Source organism: Polyodon spathula, chromosome 4 (assembly GCF_017654505.1).
Source record: "Polyodon spathula isolate WHYD16114869_AA chromosome 4, ASM1765450v1, whole genome shotgun sequence".
Taxonomy (NCBI): domain Eukaryota; kingdom Metazoa; phylum Chordata; class Actinopteri; order Acipenseriformes; family Polyodontidae; genus Polyodon; species Polyodon spathula.
In genome coordinates this window covers 55,383,895-55,406,282 of record NC_054537.1, presented here as the reverse complement: position 1 = coordinate 55,406,282, position 22,388 = coordinate 55,383,895, and the positions used below count along the sequence as shown (strand labels likewise).

The following is a 22,388-nucleotide window of genomic DNA, read 5'->3' as shown; positions in this document are numbered from 1 at the left end:
CAGAGTCTCATGGGACAGAAAAAAGGCAAGCACGTCATTCTGAAATGCTTCACTTAAACACTGCCCAACTTGCTGGATATGTTGTGCAGTGACTTTATGTAGATTGTATATATTATGTATTTTTTGTTGCAACTTTGTTTTGTAGAATGTAATAAACAAGAACCAAAACTGAGTTTTTTCCCCTTCATTTTACAACACCATTTCCACATTTGTTTTATTTGAAGTGTTTAAAGTTAAATGTCAGCTTTCATTTGCTTGTTCAGTTACAAAAAGGCACAAGTAAACCTTGTGTTATTACTTTATGAAAACGTGTCTATGGCCACTGTTTACTGTGAAGAAATGGGAATGGAAAGGAATGAAAAAAAGTAAAAAATAAATAAAATGCGTGTCAACTTTTATATACTGTTTATTTCAGGAATAAACAGAACGTTTGTTGAACTGTTATTTGGCATCCTTTGTTTTGTAGTTAATTCACTGTGATAAAGTAAGTCCTTCACAACTTATTTTTCTAACTTTTTGCAAACAAACGAATGTCTGAACGAATATTTAAATTATGAGCGAATATTCGAACATGAAAATCCTGTGTTCAGCAAGTCTGTGCTTTATATATATATATCAGTACCTTGCAACGTTATTCATAAGTCTGGGGATTCTGGTTATTACTGAATGATAATGGTACATTGAAATGTTCATTCTGTTTTGACGAACTGCCTCACACACAACACACATGTGTTATATATATATATATATAATATTATATATATATAATATATATATATAAAAAATAGGTCTGACAATGTTAACCGCAGTTAACTTCTGCTAAATACAAAGGTTGAAAAAATGCAATATTGAATCAGCTGGAGCTATATCTAAGACTTTTGGGACGTATATTGAAATAGCACAGTGCTGCTATAATTGTGGGTAGCTCCCTTCATTAGTTGGAAATGAGAACAACTCCATCTTGGTTTTCCTTTCCATGCAACCACTTACATAGCACAGGTGTGTGTTTTTTTATTTTTATTGAATGCAGCGTTAATCATAATAATACATCAAAATACAACATGCTAAGGAAAGATATACAGTGTGATGTCTACTACAGAAAACGAAAGCAGGTACAAATTCCTTCCTTATGGAAGATTAGACAGACCAAGTTTGTCACACAGGCTGGTGTATTTCCACGTGGATGTAATATACCTTACACAATGCTTCATTGGGCATGCGCCAGTACATCTGATAGAACAAGAGGAAGTTAAGTTTTTTGGCTCAGAAGTACTGCTCCAGAAGAATGATTTTGGACATTGGCAGTGTGGCATTATGCAAATGTTTGGACGCATACGGATTATTATACAATGACCAAATACATTCAGAACAGCAAGGGGGATAGTTTTTTTTTTCTTTTTTTTCATGTAGTGCTGCTTTACCCTTTAACCATAACAATTTGCTAATACAAACCAATAGAAACAAATACAGTAACTTGGAATCTGTGGCGAACGGATGACCTTCTTTCAAGTGTACTGGTTTATGCTCTAAAAACTAAAATCATTCTCTAGGGATTACAAATGTTTTTTCTAAACAACATGTTTTGAATATGTTAACTTGTTTAATAAAACTTTTTGTAATGAACAAAAAAATTATATAAATATTACAACAAATACTACAGTACTTGTTATTAACACACTAAAGTGTAACTCCTGTGCATGTTTTCAAACAGGTTTTAAAAGATTCAGTTATGCTAGCATTCCTGATATGAATTGGGAGCAAGTTCCAAAGACAAGGGGCCTTATAACAAAATGCCCTGGCTCTGACAGAGTTCAAACTAATTTCAGGGCTGTCAGCAGATTTTCCGATCTCAGGAAACGATCAGGGGTTAGCAGATCTTGAAGATAAGGTCCAAGACCATGTAAGGCGTTATAGGTAATAAGAAGAACTTTAAAATAAGATAAATAGTAATAACATCAGTAATAAAACAAACAAATGAGATGGATGCAGTAACTGTATCAATTAAATATGCAATTAAAACCAAGATTAAACAAGATTAATTTTTTTAATCTCTTGACAGCCCTAATACAGTCAAACCTGTATTAAGAGACCACTCAAGGGACAGTCTAATAGTGGCCTCTTAACACAGGTGATTTCTTAAGAGGGCCCATAATTTATGAATTTTCTATTTGTTTCTGACATGCTTTCCTGTAATTGTGTGTGTGTGTGTGTGTGTGTGTGTGTGTATACACATACACACACACACACACACACACATACACACAGGCCTATCAGGTGTTATCTTGGGATTACCCTTAAACATAGTTAGTTGATGCAATCTAGATGGGATTCCAGAGGCCCGTTTCACAAAAGTCCTGCGATTTGCGATGAGGTTGTGATGAGATTGCGAGGACGCAGGTCGGAGCTGTGTGTGTTTAATAAAGCACTTTGCAAGTTTCGTTGCTTGCACTCTTTTGCGATCTGCGATGAGTGAAGTCACTAACTCGGTAATCCATTTTAAGGCACAGTGACCGATAAGGTAATATAATAGTAGGGTTGCAAAGGAAAGCTATTTTTTTAAGAAGAAATAACTATCTAAAAGATAGTTTTCTGGAAGTTTGACTCACGAAGAAAACAAAGTTGCAGATGATCACTGATGCAGTAAACACTGTTGGGTAGGAGCTGAAATAAGGATGATAGATCTAGCGAGCAGAATGAAATTAAAAGAAGGAAAAAGAAGGGAGATGAAAAAGCTTTAAAGCTGATTGAGGAAAACCATACCTTGCTGTTGACAAGAGATTTGGAACTGTGTAGAAGTGACAGGCTGTATATACATACACAAGGAAAGCCCTTCAGCCCTTTAGAATAACAAAATCAATGGTGTGCAGCAAACGTATTTAAAGAAAGTGTACTGATCAGTGTTTACTTTTCTGAAAGTGAAACCGCTGAAAATATGCTTTTGGCCGAAACATATATAGCCAGCTAAGCGCACTTGCTACCTTGACACTTTTATTAGTGTTTAGGGCCATGCCTGATAATCAAGCTGCATTTAGTCTCATTATTTAAACATGGGGCAGGTAATAACATGGAAGTGGCTGCTACAACAAAGCTTTGTTACTTGGTGGATGTTGGTGGGGTGGGGGTTATAAGATATAGACAACTTAATATTGTCATCAGAATGTTTTACCTGAGAAATCTGTTCAATAAAGTGTAGTTTCACAGCAAGCTAGCAGTATGAGCGCCATGGTATGTCCTAAAACGGGATCTGCGATGAAAATTGCTACTTGCAGTTGCTGTCTGGCAGTCACAGGTTTCTGGTGAAAATCTGCAAAGTCACAGCACTGCAAAAGTTTTATGAAACCCAATTTTTTATTTGCGAGGTGCTTGCGATTGCGAATCGTTGCAAATCGCTTTTGTGAAATGGGCCCCTGGGTGCTGTAAAATGCTCAAGACATGTAGCAGTGGTTATCCTAGCGGTGAATACCACCATACACTGTGTTGCCAGAGCAGTAAATGAAACTTGATCCAAAGGACGACAGATGATCACTAGATGTTGCTAATATAAGTAATAAAAAAATGGAAGACACCCAGTACATTTAAAACAAAAAAGGTCACATGTTCTGGTATTTGTGCATATTTCTCTTTCCTTTGTCAAATATTTGAAATTTATCTTTTGTGATGTTTACAACTCCTTTTCGGAAAATTTCATGCTCCCTAAGAATTAGGCTTCAAGGTAACTGTTTTGTCTTGAATTTTAACTTGTACTCAGCAGAGCTAATTTTGTTTTTCTGTAACCTCCAGCCTAGAGGTTGTTTGATTGGTTTGAGTTGGTAGTAGCTACTTGTTTAATTGCGTCAGATATTTCTCAGATACAGCATTTCACCACCTTAAAGAAAAAAATAGCCTAATTCAGTTTTTCTTGCCTGTTAAATTGTAGCCAGCTTTCAGAGATAAATAAGAGAATCACAGTTATAATTCACATTAACTTCCAAATAATACAATATATAAAACATATCTAATTATTGCAACAGATGTCAATACATGTTATATACTTCATATACAAATTGTGTAGTCAAGCTTCCTTTTTTTTGTCATCCCAGTATTTTTGTTTTTTGAAAAACTTTTTAAGCCTCTAATATATATATTTTTCCTCAACAAGATGCCAGATGATTTTGCAGGTTTAACCTAATACAGATTCCTTCAGTCTTATTATTTTTTTTATTTTTCTCTTTCTCTTTAATTCAGGGGGAACTTGAAAAACTGAATCAGTCGACAGATGACATCAATAGATGGGAAACAGAACTGGAGGTATGTTGGAGTTACGGTAAATTAGGACTCCTGCATGCATTAGTACTGTGGGGCTGGTGTTTGGCCTCGCTTCAGTGAGAGAATAACTTACCTGCAAGTTATTCTCCATTCAGCTGTTGTATCTTGAACTTTTGCCTCTGAAGCTGTATACTGTAATTATGAAACGATTGAGATTTAACATGCTAGGTCAGGGGTTTTCCAAGTCCCCACCCAATGAATCAATGGAAATGTGATATTTTATTTACCTTACAAGCACACTTTTTAACTCTAGAATGGCACACTCTATTAGTCAAGCATTGGAAATATAAGATTATAAATGTATGGTAGATCTGACATTGGGGTATTAATTGAAATATTGGAAATTCGGTAATTCAAAGCACCACACAGCAGAAGTCATGTAAACAAACTGGTCCCCCGCCCTGGGGGTTACTGACAGACACTGAAACATAGCTGTTCTCAAAAATGTAGGAAATAGCTTTCTCTTCCCCATCTTTCATTTGAAATTCCTGTATATGAAACAGAGGAAGTAACAGTTCATCCCAACTTCTTTCTTTTGAAACACGTATTTCTCGCAATATTAATTAACCCCGTTATGTTCTCTGTTTGAAGAAACCTAGGGGCACATGGTAGCTGTTTAGATGGTTTATACATGCTAAAACATCATGTGTTTTAACATGGTGTGAAACTAGGAAGAAACTAGTCCTTCCTAAAACGCTGTTGGTTTAACTCCACCAGTACCTCCAAGTATGCCCCCCCCCCACCCCAGTGACCAGCCGTTGTTTATTCTAAGAATTCCTTGTTCTGAAGACGTTGGTTTTATTCCTCAGCCTGGATTCATCATTACTGGTTATCATTAAATTACTTCTTGTACTTTGTTCTGTGACATGAGCTTTATTAAATAGATGTTGTTGACTTTGAAGAGAGCCCTGGGGCCTGGCTAACTGGTTTCCAAGATGTCCCAGATTATTCCAAGATAATTTTCACAGCCTTTTGCTTTTAACAGTTCAGATACATGAATTGAGTTTAATAGAAGTGTAGATGAAGGCTACAACAGGGACACTATACAATTATACCATGTTCACTACAGATACACACACACACAAAAACTAATGTGATGCATTAATCAAGAAAGTATTGCCTGTTTTGCATCACAGATATTGTCTAGACTAACCTATTTTATTTTTTTTTGGGGGGGGGGGGGGGGGGGGGGGGGGGGGGGGGGGACTGATTGTCTGGTGTTGCAAACTAATTTCCTCCTAGTTATTTGCAGAAATGATCAAGGCAGCTTGTGGAATGTGTTTTGTATTTTTATTTTTTAATTTGTTTTAATGTGTAGAAATATAATGATTACTGTTGGATTTATGTGTTTTGTTAGCTAGTCCTTTTGTTTTTTTCATGACAAATATATAGTACTGCATTAGTAGTTTATCTTGCTTGATATTTGGTTAGTTTTATACATATTTCTTACCCACCTGTTAGGTTAAGCTGAACATTATGGGACATAAACAGTCATATCAAATGCTGAAACCTATATTCCAATTGAATGCCATGTTCAAAACAAAAACAAGTGCACTTGGGACTCTTGCTGTCCGTTCCAAACAGGTCCTTAATTACATAATTGAACTCCTAAGGTTCAAATTAAACAACCGAAGAGCTGTTTGGTGCAAAACTCTAGAGACTGCTCAATTCAGCAATTAAGTACATGATAGGAACAAGGTCCTGGACTGGAATTGATTGGAAGAGTTCCTCTGATTTCTAGATAAACACAACAGATGAACTTTATATTCTCCAAAAACAATGCATTTGGTGGCCACGGTACATTTGATTCTCTTTTCTATGTAGACAAAGAATTTTGTACAGTAATTTACTGGAGTAATTGTATTTTTCTGTTGCTTTTTGTAAATATCAGTCCTAGGCACATGCTTGTGTGCTTGTTTGTACAGTAAACATCAGGGGCGACAAACTCTTTTCCTGGAGGGCCGCAGTGTCTTCTGGCATATGTTCCACCCGAGCTCTCAATTACTTAATTGGTCTAATTGTTTGATTGACTGGACACATTTAACATTTCTCTTCAGGCCTCAAAATGTTTCATAGGTAGTGTACCATGAATCAAGTGCATTTTTAAAACCATCAACTGTAAAAGACCTTGAAAAATATGAAATATGTCAAATTCAACAAATAATTAGATCAGTTATGTTAATTGAGAGCTTAAGCTGGAATGAAAACCAGAAGACCCTGTGGCCCTTGAGGACTGGAGTTTGACACCCCTGGTATACAATAATGAAGAGTATGACCATCTAAGGAGGAATGCATGTGGAAATTTACTTTGCAGAGGAAACACTTCCCTTTTAATTGCATCTGTGATCCACTCTGATTATATTCCAACAACAACTGAAAGCAAGGGAATGGTTAATAAAAAAATACCTGCCTAAAGGCTTTGCATTTTTGATGTCTAATTAATATGTATTTACTTTTATTTTTTTATTTTGCTACAGGAGGATTTTGTGACTCTTAAACCAGTGATTAGATTGATGTGAGCATAAAAATCATTTGTGATTGCAAGTATAATAGAGTGACTGGTGGCAGTTGACATTTAAAATAGCAATCAAATAGACTGCACGTGTCTGTTTTTTATTATGTATGCTGCATTCTCGGATTGGAATAACTCTGTGATTCTTCATGGACTGATCTGGTTGCCTTCTTGTTTAGTAATGTTCAGGATTTATAAAAAATATGATTGTAGGAATTTGAGATGTGTTTAATGTGAAGTTAGGAGTTTAGAATCAAAGTAGACTGTAGTTTCCTTATATTTTTCATGCTTTCACTCATAGCCAAAAGGTTTTTATACTTGACTTCTAGGAAACCTAAGTCAAGCAAAAAAACATTTAGGCTTGTGCCTCACTAGTGCTGCCAGTCAAGCTATTTGAAGCATTAAGTATCCTTTCCAATGAGGTCTTCCATTAAATGGGTCAAAAAGAAAACTAGCCCTCTGTGATTCTTGTTTTTCAGTTCTCAAAGGATTCTAGGTCTTTGAAATGTGCTAATGTTGAGCCAAGGTCACAGTTAAAATCAACTTTTGACCTTTTGTGAAGTTTTTGTAGTTTGACCTTTACCTTGAAAAATAGCAGGGACCTGACCTATTTCATTTGCAACAACAACAGTAAAATCACACAAAACAGAGAGTACTTCTAATCAATAACTATTTACCAGGTGCAGTTAAGAATGGATTGTTCATGTTTTTGGCATTTTAACACAAAAATCAATAACTATTATACATTCTTGGCATACAGCTTTGGGGAAAGCAGGTAGTGAGATGTACTGCATCATGGTATTGTAGAGTTGTGAAGGATCATTTTGAAAGCTGTGGATTGTGTGCTGCTAAGTAATCTAATGTAAACAGTCTTGATATTCTAATGTATTAGCTTTTGTTTAATTTTCATATGTGTGAAACAATATTTTGATTGCAATGTTTACTTGTTATCGTTAAGTTGGACCTGTGAAGGGAACCTTATTAAATCAACTAGGTTGTTGTTAATGACTTTTATATCTGAAGGGCCTGCCTGTCTGATTGTCAAGATGACCATCCTAATGTTTCAGGAGAAGTTGACTTTGCAGGCTCATGGATTTTCTGTTGTATCAGTACTTGGTTAGTTATACAGTCAAACTATGTTGCATGTACATGGAGGAGGGGCTTCCCCTGTAAAGGTACTACTGTGTAAGTGTGAGGCTAGCATGAGCAAGAGAATTATTGTTGCCAAGCTTGTTAATCAGAGTTAGGTCCTTGGAAGATTAAATATGATTCATATATTAGATATTTATTTATTAAGATATTAATGAGTAGTGCCTGGCTCGTGTTTTTTTTTTTTTTTTCATGCTCGAAGATGTGTGTCAAAGACATCCTCTGAGTGCGCACCAGTTGCTGTGTTTTCCTTTTGATGGATTTTAACAGGAAATCCTTAACTCTGGAGTTCATTCACATGGTTTGTTAGCAGTTATTGTGTCCTGTTTTCCCAATCCAGGGCAATATTAAGCAAATGATGACACTATTGCATGGTTGCTGGTTTTATTTTTAGGCTACTAGCAGACACTACACCACTCATTTCAACTCCATGATTTGTACTCTGCAGAGATCTAGGGTGGAGATGCAATCCAGGCATTTTTTACATTTGTATTAGGACTATACGGTATTGTGGCAGGAAATGGCTTTGCGGTGACTCAGACCAGAAAGAGGAACAACAGACGGGTACGATGCAGTGGCGCGTGTGCCATTTTATTTAAAGAATACAAAAATAACTAAAATATTTAAACAAAAATAAACTCTTACTCACAGAGCACAAAAATAAAATAATAAACAAAACAAACCACGAACACAAAATACGATCAGGCTGGACAATAGCCTTCACTGGTCTTTACTTTTAAATTGTTTTCTCTTCTGGCTCCACTCTCGTTCCGCCTCTGGAACACCCCGCCACCTCGAACGTGGAGACCAGCAAGCTTTTTATACAGGTGACCGGGTTTTCTGCACGCTGCACAAACAAAATACGGCCCCATCGTCATTTATAATAAATACATTTTTAAAACAATCCACTGCGTTCGCCGACATCTATAAACAAAATAAAACACAATAAACAAATACAATAAATAACACAGGGATGGAGGGGGAGACCCCGTTCTAAAAATAAACATATTTAAGCAGGGCTTTCCTACCGCCCTGCTACAGGTATACATTCAATAACCATGTGATACAATTTAGAATGTTCAAATACAAAGAACTGGTAAGTAGACCTGTAGTTCAGTGGCACTTAGTAACCTCAGAAAGATTAATATATTTTTATTTGCAATTAATTAATTTATTTTTAATTTAGTCATCTCCAATTTTTTACCCTGGTTTTCTCCCCAATTTAGTGTGCCCAATTATTATCTGTATCCTTGGCTCACCGCTCGCAACCTCCCCACCAACTCAGGGAAAGGAGGCTAGGGCACGTGTCCTCTGAAACGTGCTCCTTGCAATCCGTCAATTTTCGCACTGCGGCCACAGCGAGGCCACCAGATCTATAGTGCCGGAAGACAACACAAAACTGGAGGCTCCACTGCAGAAACCACAGAGGTCGCTGGTGCGCAGTGAGCCGTGGATTCCCCTGCCGACCTAAGCCCTCCCTACCCGGGCAGTGCTCGGCCAATTGTGCGCCGCCCCCTAGGAACTCCCGGTCACGGTTGGCTGTGACATAGCCTGGACTCGAACCTGCGAGTATACATCCACGTGCAGTGCCTTTGCTGGATGCCCGCATTTGCAATTCATTATTAAACATGAAGAGGCTGTAAGGGTTAATTATTTGCATAGTCAGATTACAGTTTAGCAAAGGAATGTTCTGGTTTGTAACTGTGATAGGGCACGGACTGAAATCAGCTAACTACCTCCAGAACACCCAGAGACAATTACCTGTCAGCCCAGCATCTACAGCTATGCCTGTTAACAAGCATATCACTTGTTTATGAACTTGCTCTGCCTAGGCTTTATTTTAAATAGCTGTGAGATATTTAAAGATGCAGTACCCTTTACTTGATGAACAGTTTTAGTAGTTAAACTGCCTCCGTTCACCTCTGTCTGATATTTTTACAGCTGCACCAATAACAGTGACAGAGAGAAATCCTAGACCTCTGAAAACTATGTAATTGAGGTACAGCTGGTAAGCTCTTGTCACAACAATAGCAATTTACCTGCTTCACGTTAGTTGTTATACTAAGTGCATATGCAGAAAGCAGAAGGATTGTATTGTGAGGTGTAAACACTTTTTTTTCCCCTCATAAATGTACACCATTCAAAATAAAACAAAAAAAACCCAAAATGGCCCATTACAGTTCATTCTGATGAAGTGGTTTTGGCCAAGGAATTTGCTTAATTTCTATAATTATGGTATTAATTTATGAAAAGGTGATGCTACATAATAATAAAAAAAATACTTTACTTCACTCTTTTTTTTATGAGTTCAACTTTCAGAACAGTATACTGTTGTAATTCTTAAATCCGAAGATGTGTGTTTCCTTAACTTTGTTCTGTGAAATGGACTTTATTCAATCAAATAATTTGTTGTTGTTGATTTTTAAGAGTGTCCTGTTGTTGGCTTTTAAGAGGAGACAGGGTTGCAGACTGTGGATTTTCTTATAGATTTTCTGGTGGGACGGGCTTTTTTTTTTTTTTAATGTGAAGTATAGGTTAATATTGCATATTTAAAAGTCTGTTACATATACACAAGATATGGGGCCATATTCACAAAACCATAACATTTTCTAGGTTAACACTTTGTTTCTAAAAAGAACCCAAATTTCATGTTACAAAATGTGTTTCAGCATTAAGGAAAATAAACTGAATCTAACAACCATAATAGCCATATGATTGAGGTACAATCCTGGTTGTAATTAAGGCTGCCACCTTTAAACTTGTAAACACCTCGCTTTAATTTACTAGTAATAGACATTTAGAAAATCCATACCTTTTATAAACTAACATTAAGCAGCAGACATTTGTCTATAATTTTATTCCTGATGTAGTTTTGTATTACGTTGCAATCGCAATCTGATTGAATGGCATTCGGGTTCATTATTAAAAAACCTAGCAACAAGACTGGTTGTAGATCTGTTTTTCTTTACATACTTGTGTGCCAGCGCTGATATACAAGCGCTTGTTAGGAAACATTTCCAACATACGTTTTTATTTCCATTGTGCTATTTTGTATTCACCACCCTTTTAAGATGCTGCCCATTTTTAGATTGTCCTGCACTTTAAGATGACACTGACTTGCATTTTTGGACCACCGTAAAATTGCCTTGCATGTTCATCATGAAGCAGTGTCAACATTTTAAATAATTTGAATTATTACCCCATCTATGTGGAACAGAAGATGGTATAGGAAAAGGATATGCAATGTTTAAGATTCGTTCAAATGAAGATGTATGATGTAGCGGATAGTTACTACATAGGTTAATATGATTACAGCATCTCAAAAGAAAATATTATCTAAGCCAGTCAATGTAGATACCAAGATTAATATATATCTTCAATATATCCTTTTTCTGTTTGTAGTATATAGCTAATTTAATATTTTAAACACTGTTCCACTTTAACAGTGCTTTTAACATCCAGTTAACTCAGTTTTAAAGTAAAATTACTTTTGTTTATTTCAATGTTACAGAAGTTCTGTGCACCAAGACATTCAATAAATCATCACATAATAGTTACCAAACTTTCATTTAGAAGTAGGTTTAAGTCTCATAATAAAGTTGTTTGTGGTTCCAAAGATTTTGCAAAGCTCAAAGAATGATTTAGTTTTCAATGGTTTTAAAACATGTTTTTCTATTTTCCTTGTGATTTCCTCAAATAAATTCATTCTTGGTTTTGGCCTTGTTAGATTGTTGGTAAAAATGTCCAGCAGGATACAAGCATAAAGCTTTCTTTTTGTAAGAAGTTGGACACAAGCATGAAGATGTCAGGCTGGAAGTTTGCAGTGGTAGTTACAGATGGTAGGCTGTAGCTTTCAAAGGTCTCTCATCCTTGTGGCTGGTTGAGGTGCAGAATAGCCAGCGGAGATGAGTTTGTTACAAGCCGAAGTTAAAGGCAAGAGCGGGCCAGAGTATGGAGAAAGTTGAAGAGAATTGAGAGCGCACACACATGTCTGTCTGTCTGTTTTTCGAAGGTTTGAAATTGATATTAATGTTAACAGATATTTGAAGTATCCTCCAGACTAACTGTTGTAAGCAGACCATTTTTGTTTATTCAGAACAATAAAACTTGCTTGGGGTCACATCTTGAAGTCTTTTAAGCCAAGACCACAGTGGGGGCCTTTTTGTTTAGGAAGAGACGGTCACATTTAGGTTTGGTAAATATTATAACCAATATAATACACTGAAACCTTAGTAAATTTTATCATTTATCCAACACAATAAACAACCTTGAATACATAAGCCAATTTTTTGATAAATCTGAAATGTTTGTTTATTTTTATTTTGAGTTTGCTTGTATAAGTTACCTGTATATTTACTTAAAGATTGTTTGAAACCTACAAAATCTCTAGTGCAATACATAACCCGTAGTCTATAATTATTACTTTGCTGGTCTGCTGTTTTGAATGAGTTGTCCACTTGGAAAGTACCCTTTAGGCAAGTCTTGGAGTTTGTTTATTTTTCTTGGAAGTAAAATTGTTTGCTTATGCTACAAGGAGTTTTCGCTATGTTTCTCAAAACAAGTCAATGCCTGTTGGGTTTTCCAGAAAGGCTTGTGGTCTGATATGACATCCTCATGTTTTAAACCTTAAAGCTGTGGGCTGTTTAATTTTAAACCAGATTCTAATCTTTGTTGCAATACTGTGCATAATACCTTTGTAGCCGTCCGGTTCATGTTGTAGTTTGTTATAGTAGTTTTCCTTAAATTATAAAGTATTGAAATATACTGGCTTTTGATTGCTGTTGTTGTCTGCAGGAAGCCCGTCAGAAGTTCCGCTCCGTATTGGTAGAAGCTACAGTCAAGCTTGATGAGCTGGTGAAGAAGATTGGAAAAACTGTGGAAGAGTCCAAACCTTACTGGGAGGCCCGCAGAGTAGCCCGGCAGGTGAGTGCCACTTGAATACTAACTTTAGAAAGACTTCTATTTGAAATGTTTGTCAAATAAGTTTTGGCCAGTATTACACCCCATCCCACCCCCGTTAAGCAACCATCATCATAGGTTGACCCCCCCTCCTTTTATTACATCATCAGTCCAATCCCGAGGAACAACAAATAAATTAAACCATAATGGCGTGCGTGCGGTTGATGGTTATCACCCACAAGGAGTTTTTCTCTTTTCTCTGAGCAAATATATGGCCATTTAAAAAAAAAATAATAATAATTTGAATAATAATAATAAGTGATGTCAGGAAATGGTGAAATCACCATCGCATCCTTTTGTGATAAAGTAAGACTGGAATGTCCCCAATAATTTCAATATTGTACAGTTTGATTTTACAGGTTTCTTAAAAACATTTTCTCACACACTGTGTATCTGTCTCTGTGGAGAGGCCCAGCCTGTCATTAGCAGGAGCGACTGGAATACTCTGATCTCTCTGGCCCAGGGGTGTGGTCTAGGCCAGTAAGAGAGTGTGTTTGTGCTGTTGTGGGGTTGGACTCAGTGCATTGCCCATGCCGCCTTCTTTCATATTATAGGTTACCTGCTCTCCAGGCCCTTTGCCAGTCTGCTTTAGAGTACACTTGTGTCTAGACTTGGTCAACTGTGGGCAGCAGTCAAACCTACAGACTTTTAATCCTCAAACCTAACTGTTTATTTAGTTCAGACGTTTTGTGCGTACTTTTACAATAACTTGAAGATATATATATATATATATATATATATATACACACACACACACACACACACACACACACACACACACACACACACACACAGAGTTGTGCTTTGAGGATCCAGAGACACCTGTAATATTTCAGAAACTTGACAAGATTTCACTTTCACTATTATTTTTTGTTACAGCATTGGAGACTATAACAATAAATGAAACATACTGTATCCTCTGTATGTTAATGTTGACGCAAGTCATAAGGAACAGCTCGTCCCCAGAGCTTGATCATCTGTTGGCAAAGCTGTTTACTACTCATTCAGCTCTGGGAACAGTAACTACCATAAAAGGAATATCGGACACAGTTTGGAGGTCCTTAGGAAGGACCTTATGAAAGTATTATTTATGTAATTACTGTATGACTGTATGAAATTATTTCAAAATCCTAAATCAGCTCTTCAGTTGTTTTGTCTGCCTTTCCAAAATGTGAAGCGGTTTGAGTTTGTGTCACACATCTGTCAGAACAAGAATGCAGACAATGTTTTGATCACAAATATGATGAGTTTCAATTATCATGCATTCCACAGGTTTATATTTAGAGCCACAGTTGTTGCAAATTACTGCTCTGACCCACCACACTATTTGACCCAGTATTGCTGTTTCTGCTTGTGAGAGGCTCACGGCTGAATTGCAGCAGGTGGTGGTTAAGGGTTCAGGTGCGCTTCCAGTTTGTACAATAATGACATTCTGTACTATATATTAAAGAGTAAGTAGCGGGGTTCTAATGTTACACGTCCCCACGTGTTGCTAAAACTGTTTAAATAATGTACCTCTAGTTTTTTTTAATAATGTACCTCTAATTTTTCTGACAACATGTTACACTTACAACTTCAAAGCTCTTTTTAAATCACTCTTCCTGCAGTGATTTAGTGGACTTATATCAAACCCCAATGCACTAGAGTGGACATTATGAAAAGAGCTTTGGAACAGACTTTGAATTTAGCAGTGCAAAAAGTTGTCAGGATGTTAACAATGAAAAGAAAAATTACAGGTACGTTGTCTAAACAGTTGTAGCAACACATGGGGATGTATAATGCTATATTATATTACTCTTTGACCACATGAACGAAACTTATCATGTGGTACATTATATGCATCATATATATAGATATTTACTCTTCAGTGATGTCAACAGTGTTCAGAACATCTGATATCTCAGCTGTGTGTTTAAAAATAGGAACAGCTAAATGGCAAGCCCCCTGAGAGTAAGAAAGTTCCCGAGTGTTTTAAAATATGAACTGAAACAATTAACGGAACTGGTGTATCTAACAACCTGTGACTGTATTTCAGTTCAATTTCTGATTCTTCTCTTGCTTGTTAACACCACAGCCACTCTAAGACTTTCCTGCTTAAGAAAGCTAATTGCTGCTTTAGTTTGAATTGATTGTAAGCTGGCAATTATTAGTGTTGAGCCAAATAACAATGATGAACTGAGTCACTGAGTCTGAACTATTTCCAAGAAGAGACCTTTGCGGTCTTGAAAGCTAGGTAATTTTATGTTATGCATATTTCAGCTGATCCGATTAAAAATAAATAAATAAATAAATAAAAAATGTGTACGTTCCATAAAAACTTCAAGATCTATAAAATGTATTAATGTTTTAGAAAAAAAGGTTAGTAAGGTAATCTACAACAAGCTCTCAACACTACCTGAGGTGGTTAGTTGATCTACTGCATTCTAAGTTAAATTCACTTTAGTTTTAATTCTCCTGTATGACAAAACATTATTATCTTTCTACATGTTTTCTCTATGTTCCACAATAGAACAGGTAAAGACAAAAAATCTATTTAAAGCAACTTTCAGACACATTGTGGGAATGTAAATAATCTGATGCAGTGAAGACAATTAATACAGCTTTTGTTTGGAGCATTTAAAAGCCCATTTAGTTGTAGACATTATCTATTTCGGTGTGGGTGACTGTGCTGTAGTTTTTGAAGCCACCTAATGCCACTAATCACCAGCCAATGTGTCGGCAGAAAACAAGACAAAAAGACTTTGTTTCTAATACTGCATTCTTTTGTTGATGACATATGCAGAATTCTGTAAGTAGCCTCTGTATGAACATAGATCTAACATACCACAGATTGAATTTCAATTTGGTGTATTTTGCTAAATGTATTGCTGCATTATTTTGTGCTCTTCAGAGATCTGAAACTGATTCATAGTTGGCAAACAAAGACATCACATTTTTGATAATTTAAAAAGTGGTGGGTTTGAAAACTTGAAAAACAGGACTTCCATTGTAATGGGATAACCAAACAGAGTTTGAACTTCATTTGATGTCTTTCAGCACAATTCATTGTTGGAATGAGGCGCAATGTATAACGTAAGTAAAATTAGAAAAGCCCCTGTACATGTGTCGTGTGACCCACTAGACCTATTCAAGCTTTGTGGAAATACAGAAAAATCTCAGTTTATTTCAAGAGTCATCATAGTGGGTGTCTGTGAAACCGGCTTGTCCCTCAATGCATTGACGTGTCCATAAAGCCCAACAGTAGACAAAGCTCTTGATTGCAAGTGAGTCATGACAGATCGAACCCACAGATGTGTTACAGTGGACCAAATCAGCAAGACATTTGTTGGTTGGTCGGTATATATCTGTGCTGCACTGGGATTTGAGAGTGGCACAGTTTCTCCAGGCTTATGATTTATGAAAGCATGTCAAGAGGCTAATGTTACTCCTGACTGAAAATGAACATCCCCTGAAAGAAGGAATAATGGAGATGACTCTTGTATGTGCATATGTATGTATGTACAGTGTGTGCCGCTCTTGACTAGTTCTTCATTTTCTTCATTCAATAGTGATGCAGCTTGGCACAGATAATTCCTCCGTCATGTTGGTGGTTTCTGTTATTACATGAATTCTGACCTCAGAATGGTTAGGCTGATCAATATTAAGATGTTATTCCACACCGTGTGGTTTTAGGACACGTACTGTAGACCTTTCACAGACTAACTCTTGTATAGCTGAGTTATTGAAGTCTAGGAAGATACTGAACCTGTGCATGGGCAGTTTGTATATATAATGCATTTCATGGTAAATTTGCTTTTTCATGGTACATCTATAATGTTATTAATATTCTAATGGGGCGCATGTGTGCTGCTGGTTTGATCGGTTTTTGATGTTGTTGTTGTTGTTATTGATATGCTCAATAGTGGGATAAAATGCATCATGAGATTGTGTAATTTGATCAGGAATCATTTTGTTTATTTATTGAAAATGTCTCCCTTATCTCTATTACAAGCTGTATCATATACACTATGCAGCTTGGTGTACTGTACTCTTATATAATGTGACAGCATTGCAATCCTATTAGTTCACTTTAAATGTCTGATTAGTGATGCAAGGTCTTCCTTCAAAACAATCTGTCAGTAAAATCACATTGCAGCAGCACAACTGTCTCTCCTGTGTGTTCACTATGGATTCTTTTCCTTACAAGCAGCTTTTTCAGATTTTTAATAACCAGAGGTTGTACAGCTGTAATCTCCTGCAAACAGCACAGTGATGTTCTGATAGTTCTACAGTCTTGATTCTCTTCACTTCATGATTAGCTTCATGGCTGATGGGTCTACAAGGTCATTTTCTATCCTTTTTGATAAGCAGCTGTATTCTGTTTCTCTATGTAGGACTGTTCACACAAAAAACAAAAGGGGAAGTCATGTGTAACAATGGGGGTGACGTAATGCCAGCTCAATTTCGAGAAGTTTAAAAAAATTAAATGAGCAGCTTTATTTTAATGCTCTACTGTGCAGCCAGAAAAATTGCAGGTAGCCTAAACAAAAGTCAGAAAACACTACTTGGAATAAGTTTACACACCAAGTGGCATCATAATTGATTCACATCAGCTAAAAAAGGCAATCGGACTGGATACATTGCAGTCTATGATAATGTGCCCTAAGTGATTCAAATCCATGAATCAAACTGCAGTATACAAGTGATGCCTGCTGAGGTTTTATCCTGTGCACACGAGTCCAACTGAGCACATGAATTGTAAATGTTAATGTTTAATGCCTAGCTGTCTTGTTCTGATGCTATATTTTTAAACTCTAGAACCAAAATGGGTAACCGTACTGTCAAATCTGTTTTTAAAACCACCTGCCAATTGTTACTGCTGAGACAGTCCCCTGGGTGGTCGTTTTAAGCAAGTTTGACAGTATTAAATCTGCAGTATCACATCTACAGTATAATCTGCAGTATCCATTAGGGATGGAATAGTATACAATACTCTGTATTATAAGTCAAAAATACCACGGTAATCTTAATATCACAACATACACAGTACTTTATGCAAGTTATACAATGAAGGGAAAAAAAAAATGGAGAAATACTACTGCAAATTGCTCACAAAAATAACAACACTTTCACTGAATGCTTTAAACTTTGGATATTTTATATTGTAGTATGACAAAAAGCTGACCCACCTAACTAGGGGCAGTAGCCTGGCTAGGTGAAACTACAACTCTCCGTAACGTATTTGCTCGCATTAGGCTCTCTCAGGTTTACATTTCTTACTCAGCAGGAGCTGTATTTAAAGACTGCTGCTGAATCGCTCTGGTGGCTGATGTCATAGACAATGCCAAAGAGAGAGAGAAGATGGGGAAAAACAACAATTAGCCATTGCAACATAGTTATAGTTTGCAGCTTTAAGAATATTTACTTCAACGTGTTTACTTACGTTTGTTATTTGTTCAAGTAATTGTAGTGCAGGTCTGGTTTAAATATTTTTTGTAACAGTTTTAGGTTAGTGTTGTTGCTGTTGTTGTCTGGTGTTAATAATGGATGCTGAGACCTATTTTGTTTCTTGATTTCTATCTTTGTTCTGTATTTCTTTAGTTGAATCTTTTCTCTGACAAGACCAGCTTCCCTTATTTATTTTGAGGCCGTTTGAAAATACAGTATTCTGTATGATGTGTTTTACTCCAGTCATTTGAAGGTTGAATACATACTTTTCCATTTTATAGAAACCACACTTTACGCCAGCTAAACAAGTCTTTGGCAGCAATATGGGTGTTTTGCAGCTGCAAATCACTTTGCATGTATCCTTACATCCAGTGGCCCAGATAAGCTGCGTACCTGCCATTTTTATGCATTAAAACTGTACATAAGAAAAACAAAGAAGATAACTGCTTCCGCACCCAGCGCTCAAAGAATATTACGGACATTTGCAGAGCTTTTTGAGATGTTATAGTAATAAAATAATGACTTGGATTGGAGGGGTTTGGTGATAAAACGAGTGATCAGGAGAGGATTTATCAGTATTCATGACTATGAAGAGCTATGAGAAAAATACAGCGAACAAGGGGTGGGGCTTGGCTGAAGAGGCACTACTGAGTGTCCTGTTGATATGCAGAACCTGTTTTACTGTGGAAAAAAAAAAAACATTTAAGCAGCACATGTAAAATAAACAGCGTGTGCAAAAAGAAGTTGGACCTGATGCACCTGACAGGTGCTGAATAAATGGACCGCTAAGGTTTAAGTAATGTTGCAGTTAAAATGGAAGGCTCTTTTTTTAATGCCTACCTGTGATAAAGTGGCTGAGTGGATGCAGATCCCCTGGCAATATGCAACAATGTGTACTGCACGGGTTAAATAACAATAGGATTGCCGTCCCAAATAATAAACAATAATATCCGCCCCACAAAAATACAAACACGGTCACCAGTCCTGGGTGGGTGCAGTAGTGCTCGTGGTGGGTGATAAAAGTTTTAACATGGCAGTGGTGAAGTGTTGTTCCAGGTTTGTTCTGGCCCAAGGCGACAGCTCCGGAAATGTGTTAGCCATCTGGCAATTTACAAACAAGACAAATTACTAACAGGCAAAATAAACAAAACACTCACGATATAGTTACGTTCACTGGGGTCTCTCACAGTCCTTTTCTAGGTTCTAACACAAACCAAAGTGAAGGAACAGATTACAATTCTTCGTCCCCTTTTATGCTGTCACACATGACCCCTTGGTAAACGAGTGCAACCGCCTCTCCAATCTGCTGCTGCCATGTCATTTCCCTTCTGGGTCAATGCGTTATTGCAACGGAGTCTCACCCCCTTCCAGGCTGGCCGACTTCCCTTGAACCCTGGGAAAGAACTGTCAGACCAGCCTGTCCAAGGAACTGTTCTCGCTGCTTAGCGTCATCACAGGTCGGGAGGGACATTTACAACCAAGAATCATTGTATTTCTGTAACACTACCCCATTGGCATTAAAGATTGTACAGTATTTATCGAGATTACTCATGACTTCAAGGTAACGTTGCACTTTACCCACTGAAAATATATTTTACTCTCTGGGTTAAAATTAAACTCCCAGACCCAAAACCTTATCTGGAGTGCAGCTTGTATCGGCCCCTAAATCTCTAACCAGTTTTGGTAATCTTATTACAACTGAAAATTGTGTTTATTTAAGAAATCTACAATACATTTATGTAAGTAGTGTCTTACAATGATTTGAAGTCTAGCACTTGTCTCTTTATATATTTAATTTCCCCTCAGGAGGCCAAGCTGAGATGCTTAGTCTGCATTACTGTACAGTGAAAAAGTCCTGACAAAAAGCACATATCAGCAGCTGGGATTTGAATCCAGGATCTCCTGCTGTCCAATCCAGTCCACTCGACTGTGTAATTACTGAATGTTTGTTGAAAAGTGCACTGAGCACTGTTCAGCAAGAAAACGCACCAATGCATTAAACCCCTTTTTCCATTTCCAAGCTAAGTGGTTCATAGCGTTTTTAGCAAATTAATGAGTGCTAACACTTTTCAATAGAAGAAAACGCAGCATATATATTAATATATAAAGGTGCGATTATATATAAAAATCGTATCCGATATTATATAAGTATATATATATATATATATATAGTATATTATATATATATATATATATATATATATATATATTATATATATAACATATTTTTTTTTTCTTTTTAGGTATTTGTTTACATGTCTGAGTCAGGGACATTTTGTAATTAGTTTGAATAGGAATGTTGCTTTAAGTGTGCCTGTTGTGCTTTTGTCAAAGCCTCCGTTCAGTTTGTTGTCTTGTAGTTCCAGATTGCCTTTGTCACCGTCCCATTTTTCCATAAAAAAAAAAACTGATATCACAAAAAAACATTTTATTTGTTGGTTCCACCACCCAAGATGCACCCACAGTTGTGGAGGTAAAGTCATTGGAGACTGCTTCACCTTACCGCACTACAGCAGCCCTGCTGGCTAGCGGACACCTGCAGTACAGGCCATTGTCTAGTCAATATTGTAAAATATTCAGAACCTTAACATTTTAAACTTATACTGGCACCATTAAGAGAAAGTCACTCCATTCTAGATTGTTGCATTGTGAATGTAAACTTGTTTTTATCACAGTTATTACTTTGAACTTTTAGCTGTAGGGATTAATTTTGCATTTATTGGGCTTGCCGTGGTATGGATTAACAACACTGGAAATGATAATCCCGTTAGATCTCTGAACAGATGTGGAAGGCATTAGCAGCAGCAGTAAAACCTACTTTTCAATGTCCTTCAGGCATGCCAGTTTTTCAGATATTGCCTCCTACTAGTACCATGTAATTCTTTTAGAACCAGAACTGAAAAAGATCAGTTATCTGTTGGTCTACAGCTCTGTACACACTGCATTATGCACTTGATTCAACTTCTCTGACCTTTTTCTAATTCGGTTTGTGACCACAGTAGCAGTTGTATGAAAATTAATTTTGCTATAATGTTTCCAGCATCTCTAGAGGTTCAAATCTTGTTTGGTTGGCACTCATATGTAATACAAGCGTGAACATATGTTACTGATCTGTGTCAACTTTACTGTTCTATTTTCTAGTCCCAATGAAATCACTACAAATTAAATTGGTCTGAAATAAATCTAAATTACTATAAAGCACTTTCTATAGCTTTGGTGGTGCCATAAACTTTGATTTAATTCAAGAATATGAAAGTGTTTTGGATGCAGCGTGCCATCCAATTTGCATGTTTTGGTCTACCGATTTGATTTGATTCAAGCACTAAGGATTCCAGTCCTTGTTAAGTCCTTGGCTCATTTGGTTTATCAAAACAGCTGTCTTTCTCAGGACCCCAACACTTGCAGTCTATGTGTAATAGTTGTTTTTATAAAATGGCTTGTATAAATTAAGTACTGTGATTGACTGAACAAGATCACATGACTGTGCGGTAATAATTGTCTTACTGCATGGCTATGACATCATAGACCAACTTACCTGATCTAGTAATATTACTACGCCTTAATATTAACAATTATCTAAACAGTGTTTCTGTAGGTAAAAATATCAACATACAACTGAAACAGCATTTAAATCACTTGTTTTGTCATCTGTCACTAACAATTACAGAACAATTGGCAAACATATTGTGGTATTTATTTTGTCAGAGAACAGAACAAAGAAAACTCTGAGTTAAACAGTAGAGAAAGACACTTCAAAAGCCATCTGAGAAATCACCACGCAAGTTTCACTTAGCATGTAATGTATACGGTATATGCAGCATCAGCATCTACTTAAACTAAATATCGCCTTATAAAACTGACTAGTGAGTATGCAATATTTAAACTCGACACAACACATACATCTCACTACTAACCTCCGATTTCAGAAACATATTTCAAATTAAATTAAAATCTCTCCTGCTCTCTGCTGACACAACCGTTGGGCTTTTGAACAAGTCAGATTCGGCATAGAATTCTATTGTGCTCACGACGGACG

General features: G+C 36.6%; 1 protein-coding gene across 1 annotated transcript in view; it reads left to right on the top strand.

Moving 5' to 3' along the window:
* The window catches only part of LOC121314646 (SH3 domain-binding protein 5-like), a 46,438-nt gene that overhangs the window by 5,753 nt on the left and 18,297 nt on the right, over positions 1-22,388 (top strand). Inside the window, exons 2-3 of the mRNA XM_041248101.1 lie at positions 4,225-4,287; positions 12,761-12,889. Coding sequence (XP_041104035.1) covers positions 4,225-4,287; positions 12,761-12,889 — 192 coding nt within the window. The remainder of the gene's footprint in view (positions 1-4,224; positions 4,288-12,760; positions 12,890-22,388) is intronic.